We start from the raw sequence: 24,116 nt of genomic DNA on the forward strand, positions 1-24,116 counted from the left end.
CATTCTCATATGAATATAATCCGAAGCTGGAAAAAAGACGCAATGTAATCTTTTGGCGAAAATATAGTTTATTTAAATACAATTTAGTCGCCAGGGGATTATTATATCAAAATTACACACGTGAAGGATAAAATCATTGAAACATATGGTTTTAGTCTCTGAAATTTCTATAAAAATATCAAAAAGAAATAAATGAGAGATGTCACATAGACATCTTCATCCTGACTGATTTTGCCTATCATTTTAGTATGTAGAAATTTTCATTTACCTCCTTCTTTTGTTCCTTTTCTGGCCCTTTTTTTTATATCCCTCCCCCCTATGGTTGGGAATTTCTTATCATCTATGTTTTTGAAATCCTTTTTGTTACTTGACACTGGAAAATCTATTTAACACTGTCAAAACAATTTTTATGTTATTCTATCACAGCCGTGTTATGAGTGGAGGCGAATGACCTTTGAGTTCAGGTGCACCTCTCAAATCGGAAATGCACCTTTCCACTAAGTAAATATATCATTGTTGGAATGCGTTCCTTTTCTCTGATGGATGCTGCGCACACGCACTTGGCGCACTCTTAGTCATGATCAACGAAAAACTATTAAAATCGTTCAAAAGATCAAACTTTTTGCCTAATTATGAGGAATAAATATAAAAATATGTTTTAAGAAGCAGCTCTGCTCATTTAACGTAAATATTACATTAGTGCAAGATGTCCATTCTAATCGTCACCGAACAATTCCTTTCGAAACCGTTAGAAATAGATAAATATCTTCACTTAGAAAATGCTTTAAATGGAGCAAATAATTATTTTGTATCTTTTTGAGGAATAATTATACTATTGATAATTTCCAAAGTATAAATTTTTATATAATTACCCGATCCTGTTAGTCATATTTAATAAAATGTTATGGTATAAATGATCTCCTGTATAAAACTCAAACAAACGTAGTACAGAAACCGCTCTTAATACTTATTGCCGAAGGGCAACTATCAAATGTAAACAAACCATCATACGAATTTCTTAAAACGTTTTTATTGTTGCAGTAATTTACACCATCGTGTAGCTAATTTTCTGAGTTAGAAAAATATTACTACACACGTTCTGGAGATGGTGCGCTGAGTGATTCAAAAAGTCAGAGGAAAGAAGATAAAAAAGTGATCAAAAGATAGACTCCAAATTAAAAGTGAAAATAGACTTAACCGTTGCCAAGTGGGTAATAGTTATGACTTGCTTATGAAAACAAATGCTCGTATCTTCCAAAATAATAACCTTACAAAAATTGTCTTTGTGTTATAAATTACATTTTACTGATATCTATTTCGTTTCCGTAAAATTCTACCCCTTAATTTTAATAACATTTTTAATTCTATTTGGTACATTAAATGCAACAATTATTTTAAATACCATGATTGAATTCAAAGTCTTCCATTAAAACATTCAATCGCATGTTTTTGCCACTCATTAATTCCATAAGTAGGGTTTTTACTTTGATTGATTTTTATTTCGTAATATGTACACTTTTTAATTTGCAGTAAACTGATTCAATTGAATTCCTGTTTTTCAGTGGTATTGAATAACAAGAGGAAAACTTTTTTTAATGCCCCCCATAAATTATTTGAAAAAAGTTAAAATTATGGCCGAACAAACTGGTCGCCGGAAACGGCTAGTTTAAATCAATGTTTGTTATATTATTCTCGCTAGCGTTTCAAACAAAAATAGTTCTATATGAGCGATTAAATTTATCGAATTATTAAACTTTTAATATCATTATTTTATTATTATTTAATATCAATTTTTGTCTATTTCAGTACAATAGACGTCTCGAAGAAATTCCTCCAATCAACAAGCTGTGCATTCTCAAGAGCCCATTGATTGGCCTAAAATAATAAAATTGAAACTCTGACAGTTTTCATGGCAGAAGAGTGGAATTTATTATTTTTACCTACAATAAGTTCTCAAGAATGTTTTTCTAAATATAACTTTAAAATTAAGAAAGAAGGAAACTGTATACAAATTTAGATTTCGTACTTTTTTCAATAACGTATTTATGAAGTATAATATGATATAATTATGTCATTTAGAGCATTTTTCTATTTGGAAGTATATGACTTCTTTTAATGGTTGAGAAATTAGTTACTAGCTCACAATTAGAGTAGGTATCCTGTAAATATATTTTGTTCTTATGACTCTTTGAAATTAATATAATTCTTTTGAGCTGATTAATTTTATGTACAAGCCACGATTATTTTATTAAAAATTATGGTTATAAGATTTTGGATATATTGTCATATCGCTTCAATTTTTTTTCTAAAATTGCTATGTGACTATTAGTTAGGGTTGTTGTGTATTGATATACTATTTATATCGTAATCGTTTTATTATCTGCTCACAAAAATAATAGCCTGTATCTGGCAACGTGTTCATGTATTCATAAAAATAAAAGGAATGGTTTTTTTCTAATTGAGCTTTAAGCTTTTCTTTGCGTTGCTGATTTGCAAATTTCGCCAATTATTGTTTATAATTAGGTCTTGTAATTTCGCCTATTATTGTTTTATAACTACGCTTTGTTCGTGACATGAAACATAATGTCCGAGAACAAGATGAAATTTATGCAATTTCGAAAACGAATAACGTTACGTAACGTTTAAAACGATTATGATACCAATAGTATATCGATAAGCGACAACAATAGTTATATGATTATTGCTACTCAAAAATGCTGATAGAACTCAAATGAAACAGAAATGATGATAACGTTTTCAATTTGAGATTTATATTAGGGAAAAAAATTTGTTGTCACCGAATAGATATTACATACAAGGCTCGCAATGATTGGTGTCATATTTTTAATTACTTTCTTGCTTTAAAGAATTAAAAAAAAATTAAATAAAGCATTCTTTTTCGCATAGTATTCGTATTCGCAGAGAATCGCATAAAATCTCCACAACTCAAAGGTTGTGCTTATTCATTTCGTAATCACCAAAATTCAAATTTTTCAATCAGTTACTTTATATAATCCAAAATAATTATTCATTTTTTTTTATATTTGCATAATTTGAGTGAAATACACAAGAAACAAGAGGTTAATGCTTTTTCTACCACAAAACATGTCTGCTTTGTAAATAAATAGACTTTATATACGATCGAAATGAAATGTTACACCATCTACAAAAGATAAAATATTTAATTACAAAACCTATTGCCTGTGACGGAAAATGTTTCTCTGCAACCAGTTAGGTTTGGTAGTCTTCGATTTCAGTTCTGGCGAAGAAGGGCAGCTCTTGTGAGCGGTGGGAGCGAGAATATTTGGCGCGGTTTCGGAGGTTAAAAGCAAGCTTTGGCGACAGAGCTCGGTGACTGTGGACATGTCTTTCTTGCGCTTGCTGCGTTTCAGTTTCAAGAGATTCGTGGGCACTTTGAAGTCTGAATGAAGAACTGCTTTAAACAACGAGGAACTAGATAAGGACTTGGATGCTTTCAAGTTGGGCCTTTCAACCATTTCAATTTTTTGGGCATCCGCTAATTTCTTGGGCAATCGAGATTCTCTGCAGCTTTCGCCGGCTCTTAGCATCACGAGATTCATGGAATCCATTGAACTGTGTGACAATCTGTCCTCGTCAGATCTTTTCTTCTGTAGCGCGAAAGCTTCTCTTTCTGACGCAGCCCAGGCACTTTCAGGAGATTTTTGTGAAGTTTCGCCGGTCCTTTTCGTCTCTGGGGAATTTTGAATGGATAATTGAGGAGATGCTATAAAATATTCTCTGGCCTTTTTTAGAGCTTCACTGCGGACATCTGACGACGGACTTGACTGTGGACTCTTTGTAAAGTTGCCAGATTTGAATGCCAGTGATGTACAGATGGGTGATGCAGTGGGTGTACTGGGTGTACTAGAGAAGTGTGCTACATATTGTTTGGAACAAGAACTGTTGACGGGAGTCGAAATTTTTCTCAGAGTTATAGGTGAACTTACATTACTAGAAGAAGGACTTTTGCCACTTTGGCTTTCAATTACTTTTTGATTATACCTTTCTATGAGTGTCCTCACATTAGGAGCTCCAGTTCTAGATATTTTCTTGGCGCATGCTTTTCGCCAATCTAATTGTGGCGCAGATGGTGATTTTATATAGTTTGTTGATATTGGAGAACTTTCCGAATTAATATGCTCGATTCCAGTAGTAGAACTCTTCGCCAAAGGATGAGATTCCTCTCGGAATGCCTGCTGCTGCCCTGCGTTTATTATATCGACCATTTCTTCGGTTGGCGAATTTTTATCACTAATATCACCATCTTGTGCCTTTCTCTTACGAGCTTGAGACTCGTTCTGTTTATAATTTTTTAGGGTGAATATTTTATTTTGATCGAAAGGATTGTCAAAATTGTCCAGCGACACCAATTTCATCAACTGTATGCTTCCGATCGAACTCGTGTTGTTTTTGGTGTTCGAACTCAATAAAAGGGAATCTTTGTCAGAAGGTGACAAAGAATCTTTCGCAGTTGACAAGTATGTAGAATTATTTGTTTTATCGGAATGTTGTATCTTAGGTTCTTCTCGTGGTGAACTCTCCGAAATGCTTGAATCACATTCCGAACTCAAACTTCGCTTCTTTGGCACAACGATTGTCACACTTTGTTCATCAGTTGCCCCATCCTCTATAATGAGTGGTTTTCGGTGTTTTCGTTTTGGAAATTGTATTGTTATCGATGGAATTTCTGACTGTAAAGTTTCAAACTTTTTCTCTGAAGATGCGTGTTCCTTTTGATTGAATGTGGAGACATTTTGAGATGCTATTTCTTTTGTCGTGTTAGATTGCAATGAGTCGTCTTGTGAAAAAATTTCGGCTGCATCTAATTTCGTTACATTATCTTTAACTGCTATGTTAAGATTCGGAGGTTTCAAACGCTTTTTCGATCGCCTTTTTTGTAGATTTTCTTTTTCTGCCGCTGTTTCATTTCTGGTTTTGTCACTCATTGATCTTACTGGTAACTTTCTGTTCGATTTCTCATTTGAAGGATCGGAATATTTCTTCACTTTAGTGGTCAGAGGTATTTTAGAATCTGATGCTACTTCTCTTATCATATTATTATCATCAATTCTAAAATCTACTTTGTCAGTCTCACTTCCAAATAAAAGAGATTCTCTGAATATTTTTATGTTGCTGGTATTATCTGATTCCGCACAAACTGGAAAATTCCTAGTTAGAAGTTTACGCCGAAAGTATGGAGTTTTGATTATCGCGGATTCATCGTTGTAATTTTCTCGTGGAACACGAAAAGAATGACATTTCTGTGGGATGTTTTCCCCAATGGTAGGCTTCTGTAAGTCCCTGTTAGTATGAAAAGTGTTCGCTCGCCTTCTACCTAAGCTCGAATTCAATTTAGATACTTTTTGGAGTTTCTTTTTCCTCTGCGTCCGTGGAGGGTTTTCGCCGTAAGACATGAGGAGTCTTTCAGCCTCTGAATTATTCGTGATGTTTGCTTTCAATCCCGAACTGTAACAGATTCTCGAATAATATTCGTCTGATGAATCATCGGAATGTGACGAAGAACGTTCTCCTTTAAATCGACTGTCATCTGTTGAAAGAAGGCTCGAATTATCAGCTGAATTGCGTCGTACAGTTATTCTTTTTGACGCAAGTTTGATGGGCCCTTTCTTATGGTTCCTACAAGTCTGTAAAAAATATTTAAAATTATGAGAGAGCCACTTTTCATAATAAATTTGTATCAGATCAGATAAAAGTTGGAGAGGGGAAGGGAGAAATGAAACATTGGTTGTTTGCGTTTAAATAAAAGAGTATTTACTTGAGAGCAAAAGCTTAAATTAAAAAGAAATAAGTATTAAAAATACTATAAAGTAATACGTCAAACGTCAAGATAAAAATTAATTGCAAAAACGGGCCACCCGAGCACTGCCGATTTAATTGAATGGCAGTTAACACGGCAACATTAAAGTGGGAACAATGGTTGTGTCCTAATGGCCAAATACAACACTTTCTGTAAAAGATGCGTTCCATCGTTGGAGCGTAAGAACTCAACCTTAGATCTTGCTTTAGCTACCAGGGAAGCAAGAACCAAGCACAATATCAAAAGCTTAGGAACCAATTACCCTCCAGTAAAGGAAATTAAAAATTAAGTTGGTTAGGCCAAGAGTATATTTTAAAGAGAAACAAAATTTTGAAGTTCATCTATTATCTATTATTTACTATTTCTTTTAGTTCTACCAAAATATTTTGCAACTCTTTTTAAGTATGTTAAAGTAGAAGACATATCTAGTAAAACATTCAGATTAGTATATGCCTTTTTTTTTTCTTTTGAAATATTCACCTAGGCTCATTTCATGGACTCTTTTAAATACCTACAATTTTTTTGCTTAAACTTTTCCTCTCTGATTAAAATAGTTTGATTTAAAGCGATAAACGGATGCTTCCACTTTATCTTCCCCTCCAACCCTAATCCACTCAAACATCTGAGTGTAAATTTGAGACATATTTTGGATGGTTAACCTAGCAGTTTAAAGGAATAAAAACGATGGTGTGCTTTTCACATTTTGATACTCTTAATTGTAATTCAATTGGAATATACGCTGAATGTTTATTTTCAGGTTTTCACCTTTTACGTAAAACTCGACATGGAAAGTAAATTCATTCTCGGAAATCTTTAGTTGTACTTTCAAAATCTACTCCAGTAATGATATGATTTTTGTTTTATTTTTGTGATTAAAAGTATTAAATAGTAATGATTAGTGAATGAGGCTTTTCCGATTAAAATTTTAGACTACGTTATTGGTTTGTTGGAATTCCGCATTTTGGAAATTTACCAGATTTCCGGAACTTTGAAATGTTGACGTCTTAGACAAACCTAAAAATTGTAAAAATGAAAACTTGCATGTCAACAATATTAAAAACTCGTCATGTACTTGAATATTTCTTGCCGCACTCTTAAGAATACTCTCATTTTTTTACACATGACTCTTCTTTACATAGAAGTGCACGAAACAACTTAATGTGTAGTTTACGCAACTTTTTCTGAAATAGCTTGGTATCCATAGGATTTAAATAATTCTTGTACAATGAATGATAGTTTAGAGGACAAAAACATAAAAATGTATTGAATACTTCTAAAGAACGTAGAATGATTTTTCTCCTCGTCTCAAATCATCTATGCTTATTAAAAAGTGTTATACTTATTAAAAGTATGTTTCGACCGTCCGTATTCAGACTAGTCCATGACGCTTACAGCCATGAAATTTTTCACATAATAATCTTAATAGAGACTCAATGCACCTCGAAGACAAATTTTAAATTTTATGTAGAAAACATTTTATTTATTTATGTTTCGTGCGTGTTTTTGAGGATTTTTAAGCACATATTAGTCTGTTGTGCCTTCTGCAAAAAAGTCTATTCACCGTCAAAAAAAAAAAAAAAAAAAAAAAAAAAACTATTGTCGTTAAAAATTTTTTTCTTTTTCTTTTTTGTACTCTATGAACATAACTTACGGAATTCTGAATTGTTTTTAAATACCGCTCATTTTTCTTAAAATGTTTTTTGAAATTGAAATACCTGCATCCATTCCATTACTTTGTTATTTTTCCACGTTTTTTGCGGCCTTTATTCAGACACTCTCTTTAATTTAAAACAAACGGATCAAAATATCTGCATTGATTAATTCTTAAAAAAATTGCATTTCAGATGAATTTAAAAAAATTTTCGCCGATCTAATATTCGAAATATTAAAACTGCTTTCAGGAGCAATTTTATTTCTTCAACGATCTGGAAAGATAACAAACTAAGAAACCAAGTATAGTAAAAATTATTTTTATCGGCCTATTTTTATTTTTTTTTTTAAAAATCTCGTCTTTATTTTCAGTTAATTGTTTTGAATTTTTTCGTCTTCAGTTCACTGAGGCAAACGGAGAAAACCAGACTTCCAAAATTTAATATAATTCGTTTTATAGCTTTATTTTTGTTTATTATGATTTTGATTCCTCTACTATTTATGACTGATGGGGAACGTAAAGCAAGAATTATGAAAATTACTTTTTATATAATTTATTTTTAATAGCCTCTTTGCAACAAACTTTTATTGTTTCTCTCTTTCTTTTTTTCAGCACATTTTCATTTTAAGCAATTTGTTTTGATTTTTATCCCCTGTAATTCACCAGACGATAGCATTGTCACAAAGAAAAATAAACTTTCAAAATCAATTTCACCTTTTTCATTGTTTTCATAGCTTTGGGTTCCATTATGATGATCTTGTGAAAATTTGCAACGGCAGTAGCTATTGTCGTGCTTCCAGTTTTTTTTCTTGATAAACATTTTTTAATTTTTTTTATTTATTACAGATTACTTATTTTTTTAATTGATTAATTAAGATTATTAATTTATAATTATATTTATTATGTTTCTCAAACTCATGCGAAAATCGGAAATGCATAGTAACACACATGACTTCGATAATGCTAACTGCCATCACATGTTGGTTTGGTTATTTTAACGTCCCGTTATAAAGCAACACTAATGCTATTTTGGGACGGATCTCGTAATTTTGAACCGCGGTCACCGGAGTTTGAACCGCGCGCGGAGGACGACACCTGAACTTCTCCCCCCCCTCTACACCACACCAGTGGGAAGACGTTTAGCTCTGACGGTTTTAAGGTGCAATAGATTCCCCCCCCCCCCCCAGAAAAAGGAACAGAAGTTAATCACGGCCGTTAATGATAATGATGTCTCCGTCATAACATCTCAGAGTAAGGACAAGTGTCATCACAAATGTGAAAAAACGAAACTCGAGATTGCGCGATTCTAATAGAAGAGGAGTTGTCCTTTCACACGGGCTTGCTTTCCTATTGACTCGGATTTGACATGACAAGAGAAAAGAAATACAAACCTCCACATCTTTGGGGGAGATGGTCACACTTGTATATAACTGTTCTTCAGGCCAACATTCTGAAAAATGATTTAAAAAAAAATGTTGTTTTATTTGGAAAGGTATTTAATTGGTTCAAATAGATTATTAGAAGATAAATTTAGTTAGTGATATTGGAGTGTCTTTCATTAGCTTGTTATTTTTTTTTCTTGTACGAGAACACTATAATTATCAAAAAATTGGACCATGAAGTGTGGAATGAGCTAAACGAATGAAATTCAGTATGCTCTCCTTGTAACTAAATCATAAAATTGGAGGAAATATGATGTCTGTTTTGCTTTTTATGTACTTATGAATGTGACTATTGAAAAACTCAGTCACCTATAGAGAGGAAATTTAGTATATGTTTCTGTCGCCAGAGTCTCAGATCAATGCTCAGATCAAATCCACAAAAAATAGATTGATTATACGTTTGTTTATTCTTATGTATTTATAAATACGATAATTCTGAAAAAATTTCAAAAGGCTCAAATTTTTAATTCAGATTACAAGGCATTTTCGTTATTTAGAGTGAAACTTTGCTACCTCCCGCGACGCTACATCACTGGCCCGCGTTAAGTTTAAAGTAGCTTTAATTAAGGGAAAAGAATTACTTAATTTGAAACTATCACTGGGGTTTGTAACTGTTTCCTTTCAACTATAGACAACCAGAATAAAAAAGAAAAATAATTCTTCTCAGATTTAGACAGTAATTTTATACCCCTTTCAAAGAACAGATTGTAAAACTAGAATGTAAATAAAATTACGAGAAATTTAAAAGTATTGTCATTGCAGCCCTATCTTTAGACGGACGGTTACTCTTTGTCTGCCGACTCTAAAACCTTATTATTACTTTCAGGATATATCAGCTATTACTTTCAGGATCGATCAGCTCTGGTACTTTATATCTACATTTCAGATTACGAAATTCTTATTAAATAAAAAACAATATTTATGGTAAGTAATATTGGTATGATTTACTATATTAGCATTCAGCTTTAAAAATATATGAGAGTCTTCGGTAAGCGTAACGCCACTTTTAGAATGCGGTCGTCAATATTTGAACGATTGTTGAGAGCATTTGTCCAAAAAGGAAGTCCAATTGACAATATAGTACCAAATAATGGTCAATTACAAGTATTTCTGTGATAGAAATATTTAAATACTATAATTTCATCAGAATCGCAGATATGAGTTCTGATATTTCAAGTGTTGACTTATTTTTATTTTTAACAATAACTTTATTTCATACGGTTATTATAATTCTGTTTAATTTGAAGACAATAGATATCTATTTGTAAACTTGGTTAATCCTAGGGACGGGTACAGCCAAATTTGGCGCCAAACTTTAAAGATAAAGTCGCCAGCGTCTCTTGAAAATAGTCATAATATTGAGAAATAAAATTCTGAAGATTACAGAGTCCGCGAGAAAAATTTGGCGGAAAATCGCCAAATGGTACCCGTCCCTAGAACTGTACCGTAAACTTTCGCAGAGAGTTTTATTCTCTGGTTGCGCCTTCGGCCTAAGTGAAGATTAGTGTGCACCAGTTGTTTGTCGTCAATATTGCAACCCATTGGATCCCTCTTATTGCAACCGTACTGCTGTTTTGCTTACTACTTTTTGCAATGGTTGAGTTGTACATAAACTACAATTACATTGTGAAAAATGTTAAATTAAAAATATTAAAAAAATATCGATTAAAGATTTTAATTTTGTTCTTTATTATAATTAAAATTTGTTAAATAAAGAAAGTTAAGCTTATAATTAAAAGTTATTTTCTTCTTTCTTTTTTTAATGTGAATACGAACAGAAAATATTAATTCTTTTGCAATTTTTAATTGTCAGTATGCACTTTAAAAAAAATCGTCAAATTTGCGACTTGGCATTGTTGGCGCAGCTGGGTGCACACTAAAATTCACTTTTATCGCGCCTTCTTCAGCATTACATCAAAAACCAGTATATTCAGCCATGAATTATTCACTGCGATCGGTTTGCTTCTAAGTGGCACATAACTGCGCTAAAGTTCAGTCTACTCATATTTATAGGAAAGATACACAGAAAGGGCAGCCTATTCACTTATATAGGAACTATTAGACTTTTACTTCATGTACTTCTTTGGTGTGTCAGATAACTTTAACTACATTTCATCTTTATGATTACTTTACTCAGGATAAAGGACATTGATATACTATTCCACCTTAGAATCGCCATTACACTAACTGATTTGTAGAGATGAATACTAGGCAAATCTGGTGTGTACAGTTAACCGTTGAGGATACATAGTACAAAATGCATACGTTCGCCACAAAAGTTACAACTTAGAATTTTAGTCATGCGGTAAATGCTTTGAAGAACGGGTTGTAATTGGACTAGATACTCTGCAAAATATTATCGACGCAGAAAGACCAGCTATAGAGGGTGCTATAGCAATCATTGCATGTACAAGTTAACCAGATTTCTCTTGATGGTTAGACATTGGACTTATTGACTTCCCATCATTCATTTTCACACTTTGGCGAAAAAGTATTGTGAACTGAATAGTGAACTTTTTTTAGAGTATATTTGTCTAACTTTACGTTTATACGTTATCCTATGAACTTTTGATTTATGTTCCTGATTATTAGCGACATGACGAAGAAGTTAAAAGGCTGCTTTTTTTTACTTACTCGATAGTGATGAATTGCTGGTGGCACATGTCAGTTTCTGAACTTCTTTGCTCAGCTGTTGAACTGTATGGGCGAGATCTGTCGCCTGGAATTCCTCAACTGACGACGAAATGCAATACGCGTCAGGGCTCGCAGCGGTTCGGTCGATTGCATCGGTTTTCTAAAAAGAAAAAGATGTGATATTTCCTGGGACTTTTGTTGCGAATTAGACACAGATTATCAACACATTTGCATTTTTCATTGCTAGAAAGCAAAAATAACTAAAGAAACAAGCTGAATTAAAAAAATTTCTTGTTGTTGCCACAAAAAATAAGTTTATATGAATTTTATTTGTAAAGTATTATTTATTTCAAAATCTTTTGGGAGAAAAAAGAAATGAAACACCATAACAAGGACTCTAAATTCAATATTTCTTTTAATTTGTCTGTTTCTCTATGGTATTTCATCAGCATACCAAAGATTGATGGCAATTTTGTTTTCCCTTACAAATGGTATATACAGGTAAAAATATTAAAACTGTTGATATTTAAAAACTGAAGTGCGATGCAGTTTTTCTAAAATTAACATAATACGTCAAAATTTAAATTCGATATTCTAAAAATTTTATAACATTTGAAATCTATTATTGTCGCAATAATGCATGCAAAAATCGAATTATTGCAAATTTATTTAAAAACTGGATTATTTCATTATTTATTTAGACCACGGGAAGCATTTACTGTTGATGCCGTTTGACGCAGCTTCTGAATGGAACACCTCACTAACTGAATTTGACCTTTATCCTGATTCCAAAGGTTTAATTATTTAATGCATTAAATTTCTTTGAGAAATTAGAAATTTCCAACTAAATTAGAAATAATTTATAATTTACTCGGTTCACAAGGTAACTGAATCGTGTCAAGGATTTAGACAGTGATTCGCATTTGCAAATGCAGCATCAGTTTCACTTATCATTTCTCAAAAATGGAAAAACTACTAAAATCTTAAAGTTGCCCTGATTTTATAATTTTTAATTGTAAAAAAATATATGATATTTATTTCAGAAAATCCTGGTATGTATTTCGTGAAATTCTCAAGCTCGTTTCATTTCACAAAAGAATACGATAAAATTTGATCAGATCTTATTGATTGTCTATCTCGCTTCTATCATGATAATTTAAAATTTATGTGGTTGGTGAAACACAAAATGGATTTTACTCAATTATAGCCGTCGAATAAAAAAATTGGTGCTTGGAATTAGTAATTAGATTAAAATGCCAACGAACCATTCAGTGACTTATAAAAATGTATACTTCCATTTGCCTAATTATATTTAGATTTCTAATCAGAATAACAGTTTGGTGTTGAACTACAGAAGCTGTGAATTCTAGTTTTCGAGATTATTTTTTGTAGAGATGATATTTTGAAATTCTAGTGTTGTTTATAATAACGTCATCCATGAGTCGAAAGAATCAAAAAGTTTTTTTTTCACATATTTAGAGCAAAAATGGTTGATAAGCAAGTGAAAAAAAGGGGGACATTATATACGGGAAACGTCAAAAGCAGGTGTTCTGATGATGTGTAAGAGATGATGATAAAATGGGATATCATTATAAACTGACCTTAACGGGAATCATACAATGGGAAATGAGGGGTGGAATATTAATAAAATTGATGTCATAAGGAAGGAAGATATACAAGAGAGTTAAGTAAAAAATTAATCTTCTTATGATGAAATGACCGAGAGAATTAGAACAGACTTGACTCAGTAACGATTTTAATGCTATAACAGGGTGATATTAAAGCGGGATTGACATTATAAATGATATTTTTTTTTTTAGTTGGTTGGCATTAAAAGTGGGTAAAATAGGTAAATAATAGTATAAGAGAACGATGCTAAAGCGGGATAATATAAAGTGAAAAGACGAAAATAACTGTGAACAATTCTCGAAGGGAGTTGTTACAGTTCCCACAAAAACTGCAGCCATTGTCGGTAGGCGCTAGAGCTAGAGCTAAAATGATATATGAACCTCCAGTCAGAGGCATATACAACAGATTAGGGTGCTTAGAATGAAAGTAGTTGACGAAAAAGGATGGAATCTCTTATTGAATTTCCAGATGCAAACTTATATGAAAAAGCTATAACAGAAATGGATCAAATTTCATCTATTGAAACTCCTCAGCTTAATTTTATATCGGACCAAAGAATTTTAAAAATAATTTTATTATGAAGGTGAAATTCAAACTGTGCGTGTAATAAAGATGTGGCAGTTATTTTAAGCTACCGAATTGTCACAGAAATTTGCCAAACGTAGAAATATAAAAATTTCCATATTCCAAATTTCTGATATTTTAAAGAGAAAAAATGAACTAGGGAAATGCTTTTAAAATCGCAGACTGTTTTTGAATGATAAAACCAAATGAAATACAGGTGAAAATTACCTGCAGTATGAGATAGTAACTTTTAGCACAAACACAGCCTCAAAAAAGTTGCTCGAAAATAACTTAATATTCAAATACCAGTTCCCATTGTTTTTGTGGGTATCAAGTATCTTGACATCATTGTGTCAGTTATTAGCAGACAAAAGAGTTTTATGAAATGGAAATTAATTAAAAAGTATTTGAGCTCAATCATTTCCCAAAAGCATTAGAGCGAATGAATGACCTTAGCTATATATATATTGTTACAAATTTGTAATTTTGTTACCCGGCACGAATAGTGTCATCCTGGGAAAAACCGTTAAAACCCTTTGTAAGATCTGTCCTATGCGTCAATGACCTGAGAGTTTGTCGACCATTTGGCGACTTGGCGACGAATTTGGCGAGTTTGGCGACTAAATGGATAATACCAGAAAGTTAGAGCAGTTTCACGATCCATCCAGTAATAACCGAGATACACCAAGGTACGCCCTGATTCGTCTAAAGATTCTAGCCCCGCCTCCCGGAACTATAAAAGACGGGCACTCAGAAGCTGCGAAGAAATTGTGTGGATCGTCAGAAGTAGTGTCTGTGTGAGTAGTCGGAGTCGCCGACAAGTTAAGAAACTGGAGGGTTAGACAGCAAGCAAGCTGCTGAACTATAGCGATTAAATGTGCTGCGTTATTACGACTGATTGGCGGTATTTGTAGAAGAAATTTTTTTGTAACAATATATATATATATATAAGCGAATTTGATCATTTTCAAGCATTATTAGATACTCTAACTAACAATTGCTCTACATATAGGTTATTTTGAGACTGTCCTTATTAATGTCAAGGACATTTAGATAATGATAAGGATAAATAAGCCCAGTAATATCCGCTTTAAACGTCTGCTTTACACAAGCAGCGAAACTCCCGATTCTCAACTGATTTAATGTACATGAGTTCGGTGTACCTGGCATCTGCTCTATGGATTCAGGTTTCGAAAACACGATTCTCGACAATGAAGCAAAGACTTTATCATAAGGCCATCTCAGTCCGGTAGAAAGGAGCTTAATACATTTATTCCTTGCTATTTGTAGATATTATGTAATCATTATTTTGAAGATAAGGTGACTCATACCTGTGGGAAAGCGGAGGAAGGTTCCTCAGAGGAGCGGGATCTCCAGTGCGCGTACTTGGACCTTTTCTTCTGCGCCGAGTGGTTGTGCCGCTCCGTCTCCAGCTTTACGGTGGAAAGGTCACGGTGCAACAGTTCCCATTTCAGCTGCCGGATCTGCAGCGTCTTCCGACCCAGCGTCTCTTGAAGCTCCTGCGTCTGTTGGGGAAGCAAACATTAGAGAAATAAGTCCTAAGTATTCAGCAACCTGTTACTCAAAACATACCGATCAGCGTAAGAAAAATAAAAAAGGGCTTGCTATTTCTGGTCTCCTGTCTAGAGTTTCCTCTTAAGTACATGGCAATTTGCTGTCCCCAAAAAATGACACACTTCTCATTGCAGTTTTTGGGACGCATTTGGGTATTGAAGAAACAACTCCTAAATACATGTTACTGTCTGCTCAGATTTCATTTGGTAACTATACACTTTTAGTCGCTATTTTCGATTTTGAGTCCGAAATTCATAAAATGAAGATCATTCCGGATAACACAAGTGCATCAAACCGCAAGAGGAAACTAAACATCCTATACTACAGTTGTCAATATTAAAGCCAAAATATACAAGCTATTTTTTTTTATTTCTATGAAGAATGGCATTTTTAAGACTGATATTTTTGATATTTTTTAAAATTTTATTGCGATATATTAATTTGTATATGAATTATTTACGTGGCTTAGCTTTAACTCTATAAGACCGGGAGGTGTGAGAATTCCAGTACCTCAAAGCTCTGAGACGTTTTCCACAGAAGAACAGAAAGAGAACGGAATCGCGCCTCTCTTCAGAAAAAAGACAGGAGGAGGAGGGCATTTACTGAGCTGCAACTGAAAGGCGTGATCAGTTCTTAGCCCCTTGTTGTTTGTGGTTTGAGGGGAGGGTTTGCTTAGTTTGTTGTCGCTGAATTCACACTCACGCGTGCTTCGAAGATTTTAGATACATTTTTTGTTTGCATTTTATTGTTGCTTTAGAATTTAGAGTAAATTTTAAAAAGAAAATAAGGATAAACTAATTAAGTATAAAATATTATTATCATCGAATCTCCTTTGGATATTTTTTTAAAATTGTATTTTCTTACTTATCAAGCATGAAAATATTAGATAATAAAAAATGAAGTTGGTATTTTAAGTTCGTTTTTTAGAATTAGTTTTTTTTAACCTTTCTATAAAGCATCTGAAAATTATCATGAAATTTTTAATGAATGCGAAACTATTTTAGCAACAAGAGTCTAGAAAACGCAAGCTTTGCGGCTCGAAAAACTGAGAAGAACCCAATGAGAAGGTTAAAAAAATGCACTGTTAAAATGTATTATTTTGCTAATATATATATATATATATATAAACATATCACTGATTTCCAAATATCAGCGATAATATAGAATGCAGTTAACAAAAAACTTTTCTTTTTTGCACTGTATATTTAATTCCATAAAGAAACTAATTCAGTAAGGATGATTGTACAGAATATCTTAAAGCGACTTTATCTTCTTTTGCTTTTTCAAAAAAAAAAAAAAAAAAAAAAAAAAAAAACTCTATCTTCATATTAGCAGTTAAAGTACATAATTAGGGAGGAAACTGATCTGGCGTTATTCAACAGAAAAAAAATTGTTATCGATTGCTCAAATAATCATTTTATTCATTCTGATAAAAAAAATCCATTGTATAATCTATCACATTGCAGAATTCTTACAGCATTCAAAGTAGTCTCTGAATTAAAATTAATATTTTCTATTTAATTCCATTACTAAGACATAATAAATTTTATTCAAAACAACAAATTTTTGTATGTCTATAAAATTGGGAAGTTTTTGATAAATAATAAATATGATAAGATTACCTGTACTTTTCGCGCGAATTGTACACATTTTTCAATCGGTTCATAATATATATATTGCATGATTTCTAACAGTAGTTTATATTGTTGACCTGAAATTTAAACCGGTTTGTTTCCTCAAATATTTAATGCACGATGTTTAAAGGATAAAGAAGAAGGATTAAGTTTTGTTTACAAGACGAATAAAAAGTTTCAGTATCGCGAAATTTAGAAGATAGACGCAAAGAACATTTATGCTTTAAATAACTCCATGATGTTACGGGAGTTATGTCCATTAAAAATTCGATGTGCACTATAAACAGAAATTTAAAGAAGTTTATTAAAATAATTATTTCTTGGAGGCTACTCTCTTTCGTTCATTGAAAATATATACATGGTTGCATTACGACTGAAAATCATTACAATTTCATCCGACTGGGTTCCCAAAAGTTGCATTCACAGGTGATATTTCGTTTTGAATATAATCATGTTAATTCATGATAAACGGAAATAACAACCCAAATAGCGAGTCTATAACACATCACGCAAGTAAATAATAGTAACATCACTTTTATCATTTATATATCGATGCGAAAATAAGAAAAAAAGGTTTTAAAGTCTTTAATAAAGTTTTAGTATACTGCAGTAATTCTTCCAATTTTTCACAGAATATTCAGTGGGTTAACTGCATGTTTAAGGAGTATATAGTAATTAGAATTCACTGAGATTATTACTGGAGTAACAAGAATAACCCTGGAAGGCATTTTTCCCCCTGAGGAGATAATATAAATGAAAATTTCTGTAATTTTTAAGAGCACTTTTATAACATAAAAATATTTTCAGTAAATTTTAAACTGTCCATTTTAGATTTGTAGATTGCCCTATTTTCAATGCTTGAAGTCGTAAAAAAGATATAACACATTTCTTCTTTTTTTTATAATTCAATTATAAAAAAGAAGCAATTCTTTTTATAATTCAATTATTATATATTCAATTTTAAAAGTATAGATAAAAGTAGGCAATTTTTTTAAAAAATGATATTAGTGTCAGAAAAGTAATATTTTCTTCTAATCAAATTTGTCAAGGGAGATTATTTAAACATTTTAGAAACAAAATTTTTGCTAAAATAAAAAATACGTCAATTTCAATAATGAAGTCTTTAACTTATTTTGAATACTTATTTTACAACTCAGAATGCCTATTTATCTTCAATAAATTCATTTCCACCGTTAGGGAGCCCACATTATATTTAAAATAATTGAACAAAACCAAAGAACCAGTTCTCTTATCCACAATCACTTGTCAGATTTTGGCGTTTATTTTATTAGAAAATTCATGACTTATAGGTATATCATCAATGGGTGCTCGTCTTCTGTCATCCTCTGTCATTTCGGAATGAACTATTGGAAATGCTACCTATGGGGACGGGATCGTACATGAAGGGATTTCACAATTACAATCACTGTACAGATTTCGTCAATATTTATTTCATATAAAAGAAATGCGAATAACAGTCCTCCAATTTCTCGAAAGTTAATTACTAATGATAAATGAAACGTCATAAAAAAGCTACGTTGTTATATATTCCCTCTGCAGAAAAACCTCGACCCATTGCCCAATCAGTTTACCAACTTTTATTTCATATAAAATCACCATCAATATCATCTACTAATTGCATTTTCAAGATATTTTCAAAAAATAATATTTTTAGGGTCCTCAGTCTCAACAACTAGATTGATTACGACAAATTAATTTGCTAATTAATTTTGCACTTTGTAAGAATAACCAATCATAATGTTGCACATTTATTTCGCAAATAAAATTTTAAATGATTCTTTTTTGTTGTAATAATATATATTTGATCAAAGCTGGTTGATATGATTAAATTAATATTATTATATGGTTAGCCGAATAACTGACCACCAGAGGTGTCTAATAATAATTTATTTTCAAGGTTATATTTCAAAATATTTGAAATGAATATGGAAATAAACTTTAAACTCTGAAATGCTAATAAGAAAACAGCCTCAGTTTGTTTTTCGCGGAAGACAAGTTAAAAGAACTCTTGACATGTTTTAAGAAAAAGTATCAAAATTCAAAACTTAACTGTTTCCTTACCTGTTTTGCAAGCTGAGCTGACAAGTCCTGCAATCTCTCGATAGTGTCGGCGTCCATTCGGGAAAACGGTCTCGACTCGGCTTCTGAAACACATTGAGAGATTTTAAGAGAGAAAAATGAATACTTTCTCATGGTTGTTACAGGTTCATTTACTACTTTTACTTCAATTTAAATTAATACTTTTTAGATAGATTCCTTTTAAAAAGTCAATCATTTGCAATGCTGTGACAATGCAGTGAAGAAAAGAGCAGAAGGCCAAATACTGCAATTAGAAGAGATTCAACTATGAGGTCACTTCTTCTAAGAGCATCTGTCATGCTTTCCCGTGAAGCTGTATTGACAGTACGTCTGAGCCGAATAGTACAACACGATTCCGAACGCCGATGCCGAAGTATTACTGTATATCATGCTCTCTTGTTGGTAGTGGGCTTTTGAGATTTCTACAGGAGATGATAATGTACACTCATCACAATGTTCGTTCCTTGAAATTGTAATTTCTTTCTCGGTAAAATCTAGCTTCAAAGACAGCCTGTTTCTTTACAGTATAAGAGAATTCTCCAGCTATCGTACATTGAGTTTACTAACACAAGCTGTATCCTTAAGGTTTGTCTATGAACTTTGAACTGTTTAGATTATAGCATCCATTAGCTGGAAACTTTTTGTTGGCGTAAAATATGAATACATCAAAATATTACAGCAGATAACGTAATAAACGGTATCTCTAGACTTTACAAAAATTTGAATTGAATGAAATCAATTACAGCACATCACATTGAAGTCGACTTATATATATATATATATATATATATATATATATATATATATATATATATATATATATATATATATATATATATATATATATATATATATATATATATATATATATATATATATATATATATATATATATATATATATATGAGACAGATTAAAAGTAATGGATTTTAAAGTTAATTTCTAAATATTATAGATATTTGCTCAGCATTTTAGGTTTTTTAATACATATTCAGGCCAGTGAATTAGAAATACTTGAATATTTATAGAATGTAATTATCAGTTGAAATTATGAAAAAGTACAGAGAAACAAGTATGCAATAAGCATAGGATTTATGTGTTATTGGTTATTCCTCAGCTGTTTCAGGAATGCATGAACGTTCTTGTCGATCCAATCCATCCACAATTATTGAATTTCTTACATATCATGTGTATGATCTCTCATGAATGAATGACGAAGTCTTTATCCATTGCGCAAGGCTGTTCAACAGTGGTGCTGAGAACAGAACTCATGAGTACGGTAGCATTTACATTAACTACAACGAAGCCCACCACTGAACATTTGAACGAAACCTTACGTTAGAGAAATAATCAAAAGATACATTTAACTCCAGATTTCAATGGTGTCAAGCTTGGAGATCTTTAAGCGGTTCTTGTGCAACGCTTGGTATTCTCTGTACTTAAGTGGTACTCCGGCATCTTGCAGAATCCGTATCGATTCGATCGTGGCTCCACAATTTTGATAAAGATGATCAACGAAACTTAGAATAAGAAAGTTTATTCATTATACAGATCTTGTGTAGTCAAATTAAGGAACATGGCTCATGGCTAGAGAATTTTACGAAAATTTACCTGTGGCTGATGAGCCGACCGCTTGAAGCTCACGCATTCTTTCCAATAGATCTAAAGTCATGTTTTCCTGTTCCTTCGAATGGTGTCGGAAATTGACCTAAGCACAGAAAGATGGTTTATTTAAAAAGATTAACTTAATGAAAATATCTTTTTAAAAGCATACATTCATTAATGTACTAAAAGAAGAAATCTCAATTTTGTTGCTTTCTAATTGTAAATTTTAATTTTAAATTTCTCGGTTATAAACATCAATAAATCTTGAGATGAATGAACCTTGGGGCCATATTTGCTTAGTTCTGTTGTTAGGCGGCCTCATCGAAATACGATCATAACCTAATTCACCATTCACAAATAATTCAGCTTTAACAATATAAAAATTCAGAATTTTCTGGACAGCTGATAAACTTTACAAATTTACTAAACTTTAGAATATCTAAAAAGGAGTGAAAAATTGATTGTAAAATTCCATTTTTAATATGAAAGCAGTCAAGCATATGAATTTTACAGAGAGGAAGATTCATATGCTCGATCTCAAGATTTTTTGATGCACCTTAACTGTTCATATAACCTTGAATTTGGAAAAGCTATTCTGGAAGTTGTATCTACCAGTCGGCTTGTGAATATGATACTTCAACTAACAGGATGGGTCTCCCTGGAGCTTTCTCACATGTCTTCTAACAGAAGCGTTACTTCTATTACTCCCCCTTAAAATTGTGAACTTTAGCAAGGCTGCGAACACCATGCATGCTCAGATTTTTATTTTTAGAACCTCTTAGATGAGATATGTATGATTCGTAGTACAGTAATGGAAGCCAGTACTTGTATTCCGCATAACGATGGCGAACAAAAGTAGAATAAGAGCATTCTATTTAACGACCTTTGGTGATTTTTTTTAACAATTATTGGTTGGAATGAGGTTATTATACAAGTACCAAGAATACGAATATATATTTCGACCAACTGAAACCAAAATTTGATACAGATTTGTGCTTAGATGATCACATACCAAATTTCATTTATTTCAGTTTTTGCATTTTTGAATTATTTCGTTTATAAACGTGTAAAAGTACAGACGGACAAACTGTCAGTCCTTTGAAAAATGTGATTGATGCACATCTACACTTTGGATGTTAAAACTGTGAAAGAAATTTCATTTACTCAATTTGTTGAGTTTTTGGATTAGGCCGTTCGCATGCGTGCAAAAGTAGAGACTGGCACACAGACAATCCCTGAATGAATTTCGTTCCAAATTCTATGGATGTAAAACATAGATGTGAAATCTGTGCACCTAATTTTATTTACCAAGCTTTTTTCATTTCGTAGTTATCGTGTTAATTCATATTCGAACAATCAGACTGACAAATTTGTTTTTCATGAATTTCGTTTAAAATTTGATAGATGTGTACAAATTTGATGTGAAAACCTAATAACAAATTTTATATCTCTAGCTCAAAGTGTTTTTGAGCTGCTGTGCTCATTATGTTTGTCTAATTCTGTAATGTATGTTTGTCTGATTCTAAAATTCTAAGCTGCAATTATGTCTAATTCCAAAAATGGTTTTTTAATTCACTTATGTATGAAATGTGGAAATTCGTTCAGCATTTCAAATTCGAATTTTTTTTTTATTATTAAAGTACTTACTTTTTTTATACTTCGTGTATAAGAAAGCATAAAAATGTAAAGGAATTTTGGATAGAAATCGATGGCACCAAAATTATAAATTTATGCCAGATTTTAGACCTATCCTGCTAAAAGAAAAGCCAAAATGCATATTTTATTCTCTTTATTAGACAACAAATTTTAACACAATATTTATACTTATAGTAAAAATCGTTGTGAGACCTTTAATAAATATTGCCCTCATTTATTCTCATTCGGCTGGATTTCAAGGTTATTATTGATCTTTCCTGCTAATTAATAAGGATAAATATCTACAAGTAAAATTAAGTTTGTGATCATTTGAGCTAGCATATATCTAGACTGACACCATCACTTTTTCTCCTTGTCACACTCTATATAAAAATAAGATAAATTTAGATATTTTGGCAAATATTTTTCGTATGATTCATTAGTTTATTGTGAGTTATCTGGAAGAGTGATTTCAAACATTCAGACTTCGTTTTTAGAAACGATGTGCATCGTTTCTAAAAATCTTAAAACTATTCCTTTTCACTTGCATTCAAATATCCTGTTGTTCAGGAAACATGAATTTATAAATGCAAAAGAAAATGCAATGGTGCCCCGTTTAGCACACATAAGTCTTTCCAGAATCCTACTCATAATTCGAAACACTCGTTAATAAAAACTATTTTTTCCATAGAAATCCATGTTAAATAGAACAATTCGTTCCATTCTGAAAAAATAACTTTTGGTAATGTAATCTATTATTTTTAATGTATGCTTTTTAATAAGAAAATTGTCTACAAATATTTGTTTTTGGCTACAATTTGGATAAAATGGGACACAGCGTTATCGTTAAATGAGTTTGCAGCTTATCAAAGCAATGCTTCTCAGTGTAAGGTGCAATAACTTCCCATACTTTCACCAGTTCTTATATTTCTCTGAAAGATTGTTGCTCTGTTGCACCTATTATTTCTTCTTCTCCTGACCAAATCTCTTTCTGGTGACCTGATGGCTATATTCTTCCACCAGCTCACTGATATCGCTGCTATCATGTCGTTGCTGTAAAATTTCGGTCAAGGACAAAAAATCTTATCGATTAATCTTCCATCAAACCTCTCGGTGTTGCGCTCGTCCTACCAAAAATTTCTACCCTGTAAGGGAAGAAGCCCTGTTCCTTGTAAGGGAGCACTGTGCAACCCAACAATGTGACGTCTTCGACACTTTTTTCGAGAAAAATGGCTCGTTAAGCGAGTCACTTCCTTATAATTTACTCTGCTCGCTATACGAACCATTCTTTATGCTAAGTGCTCGTTAAACGGAGTTCGCATAACGCAAATACACTCTTCAGCATCACAAATACACCAAGTCCAACCAACCTCAACCGTTTCCCTCTCGCTTTTCAGCTTTCTGGTCCACCTCTCGAGCGCTTCGATTCGCTGGCGCAATTGTTCCATGGTCCGCCGACAGCAGAGCACCTCCCGAGGGCTGGCGCCTTGCTGGTGTAGCTCCCACAACTTCTCACGATACCGCTCTGCAAAAGAAAGATTAAAGTTCGATGATATTTTTCACTGCCCATTATGCAAAACCCACGAAGAGAAAATTATAATAATCAGCAATAAATTCGATTTCATGAGCTCTACGTTTCAAATCTCCACGATGATAGTGTCTCTAAGTTATACGAGGGATGCTGTTCGTTTCAGGAAATAGAAATTTTCAACGACTGTACTTAGCTAAGGGATGGTATGAAGAAAGTTGAGAAGTTGTTATACCTATTCATTTCGCATATAATCTGAATTTACACTACTGCTAAATAT

The 24,116-nt window shown here is 32.4% G+C and overlaps 1 protein-coding gene across 3 annotated transcripts in view; it reads right to left on the minus strand.

Moving 5' to 3' along the window:
* Window positions 1-3,113: 3,113 nt before the first annotated feature.
* LOC129987861 (uncharacterized) overlaps window positions 3,114-24,116 on the minus strand; it is a 92,289-nt gene continuing 71,286 nt past the window's right edge. For all 3 annotated transcript variants that reach the window (XM_056095823.1, XM_056095822.1, XM_056095824.1), the window contains 7 exons: window positions 23,679-23,833; window positions 20,680-20,776; window positions 19,051-19,133; window positions 15,091-15,285; window positions 11,567-11,726; window positions 8,882-8,940; window positions 3,114-5,666 (listed from right to left, as the gene is read on the minus strand). In XM_056095823.1, the coding sequence (XP_055951798.1) occupies window positions 3,195-5,666; window positions 8,882-8,940; window positions 11,567-11,726; window positions 15,091-15,285; window positions 19,051-19,133; window positions 20,680-20,776; window positions 23,679-23,833 (3,221 nt within the window). In that variant the 3' untranslated portion in view covers window positions 3,114-3,194. The remainder of the gene's footprint in view (window positions 5,667-8,881; window positions 8,941-11,566; window positions 11,727-15,090; window positions 15,286-19,050; window positions 19,134-20,679; window positions 20,777-23,678; window positions 23,834-24,116) is intronic.

This window comes from Argiope bruennichi, chromosome 10 (genome assembly GCF_947563725.1).
Source record: "Argiope bruennichi chromosome 10, qqArgBrue1.1, whole genome shotgun sequence".
In the NCBI taxonomy this organism is placed as follows: Eukaryota; Metazoa; Arthropoda; class Arachnida; order Araneae; family Araneidae; genus Argiope; species Argiope bruennichi.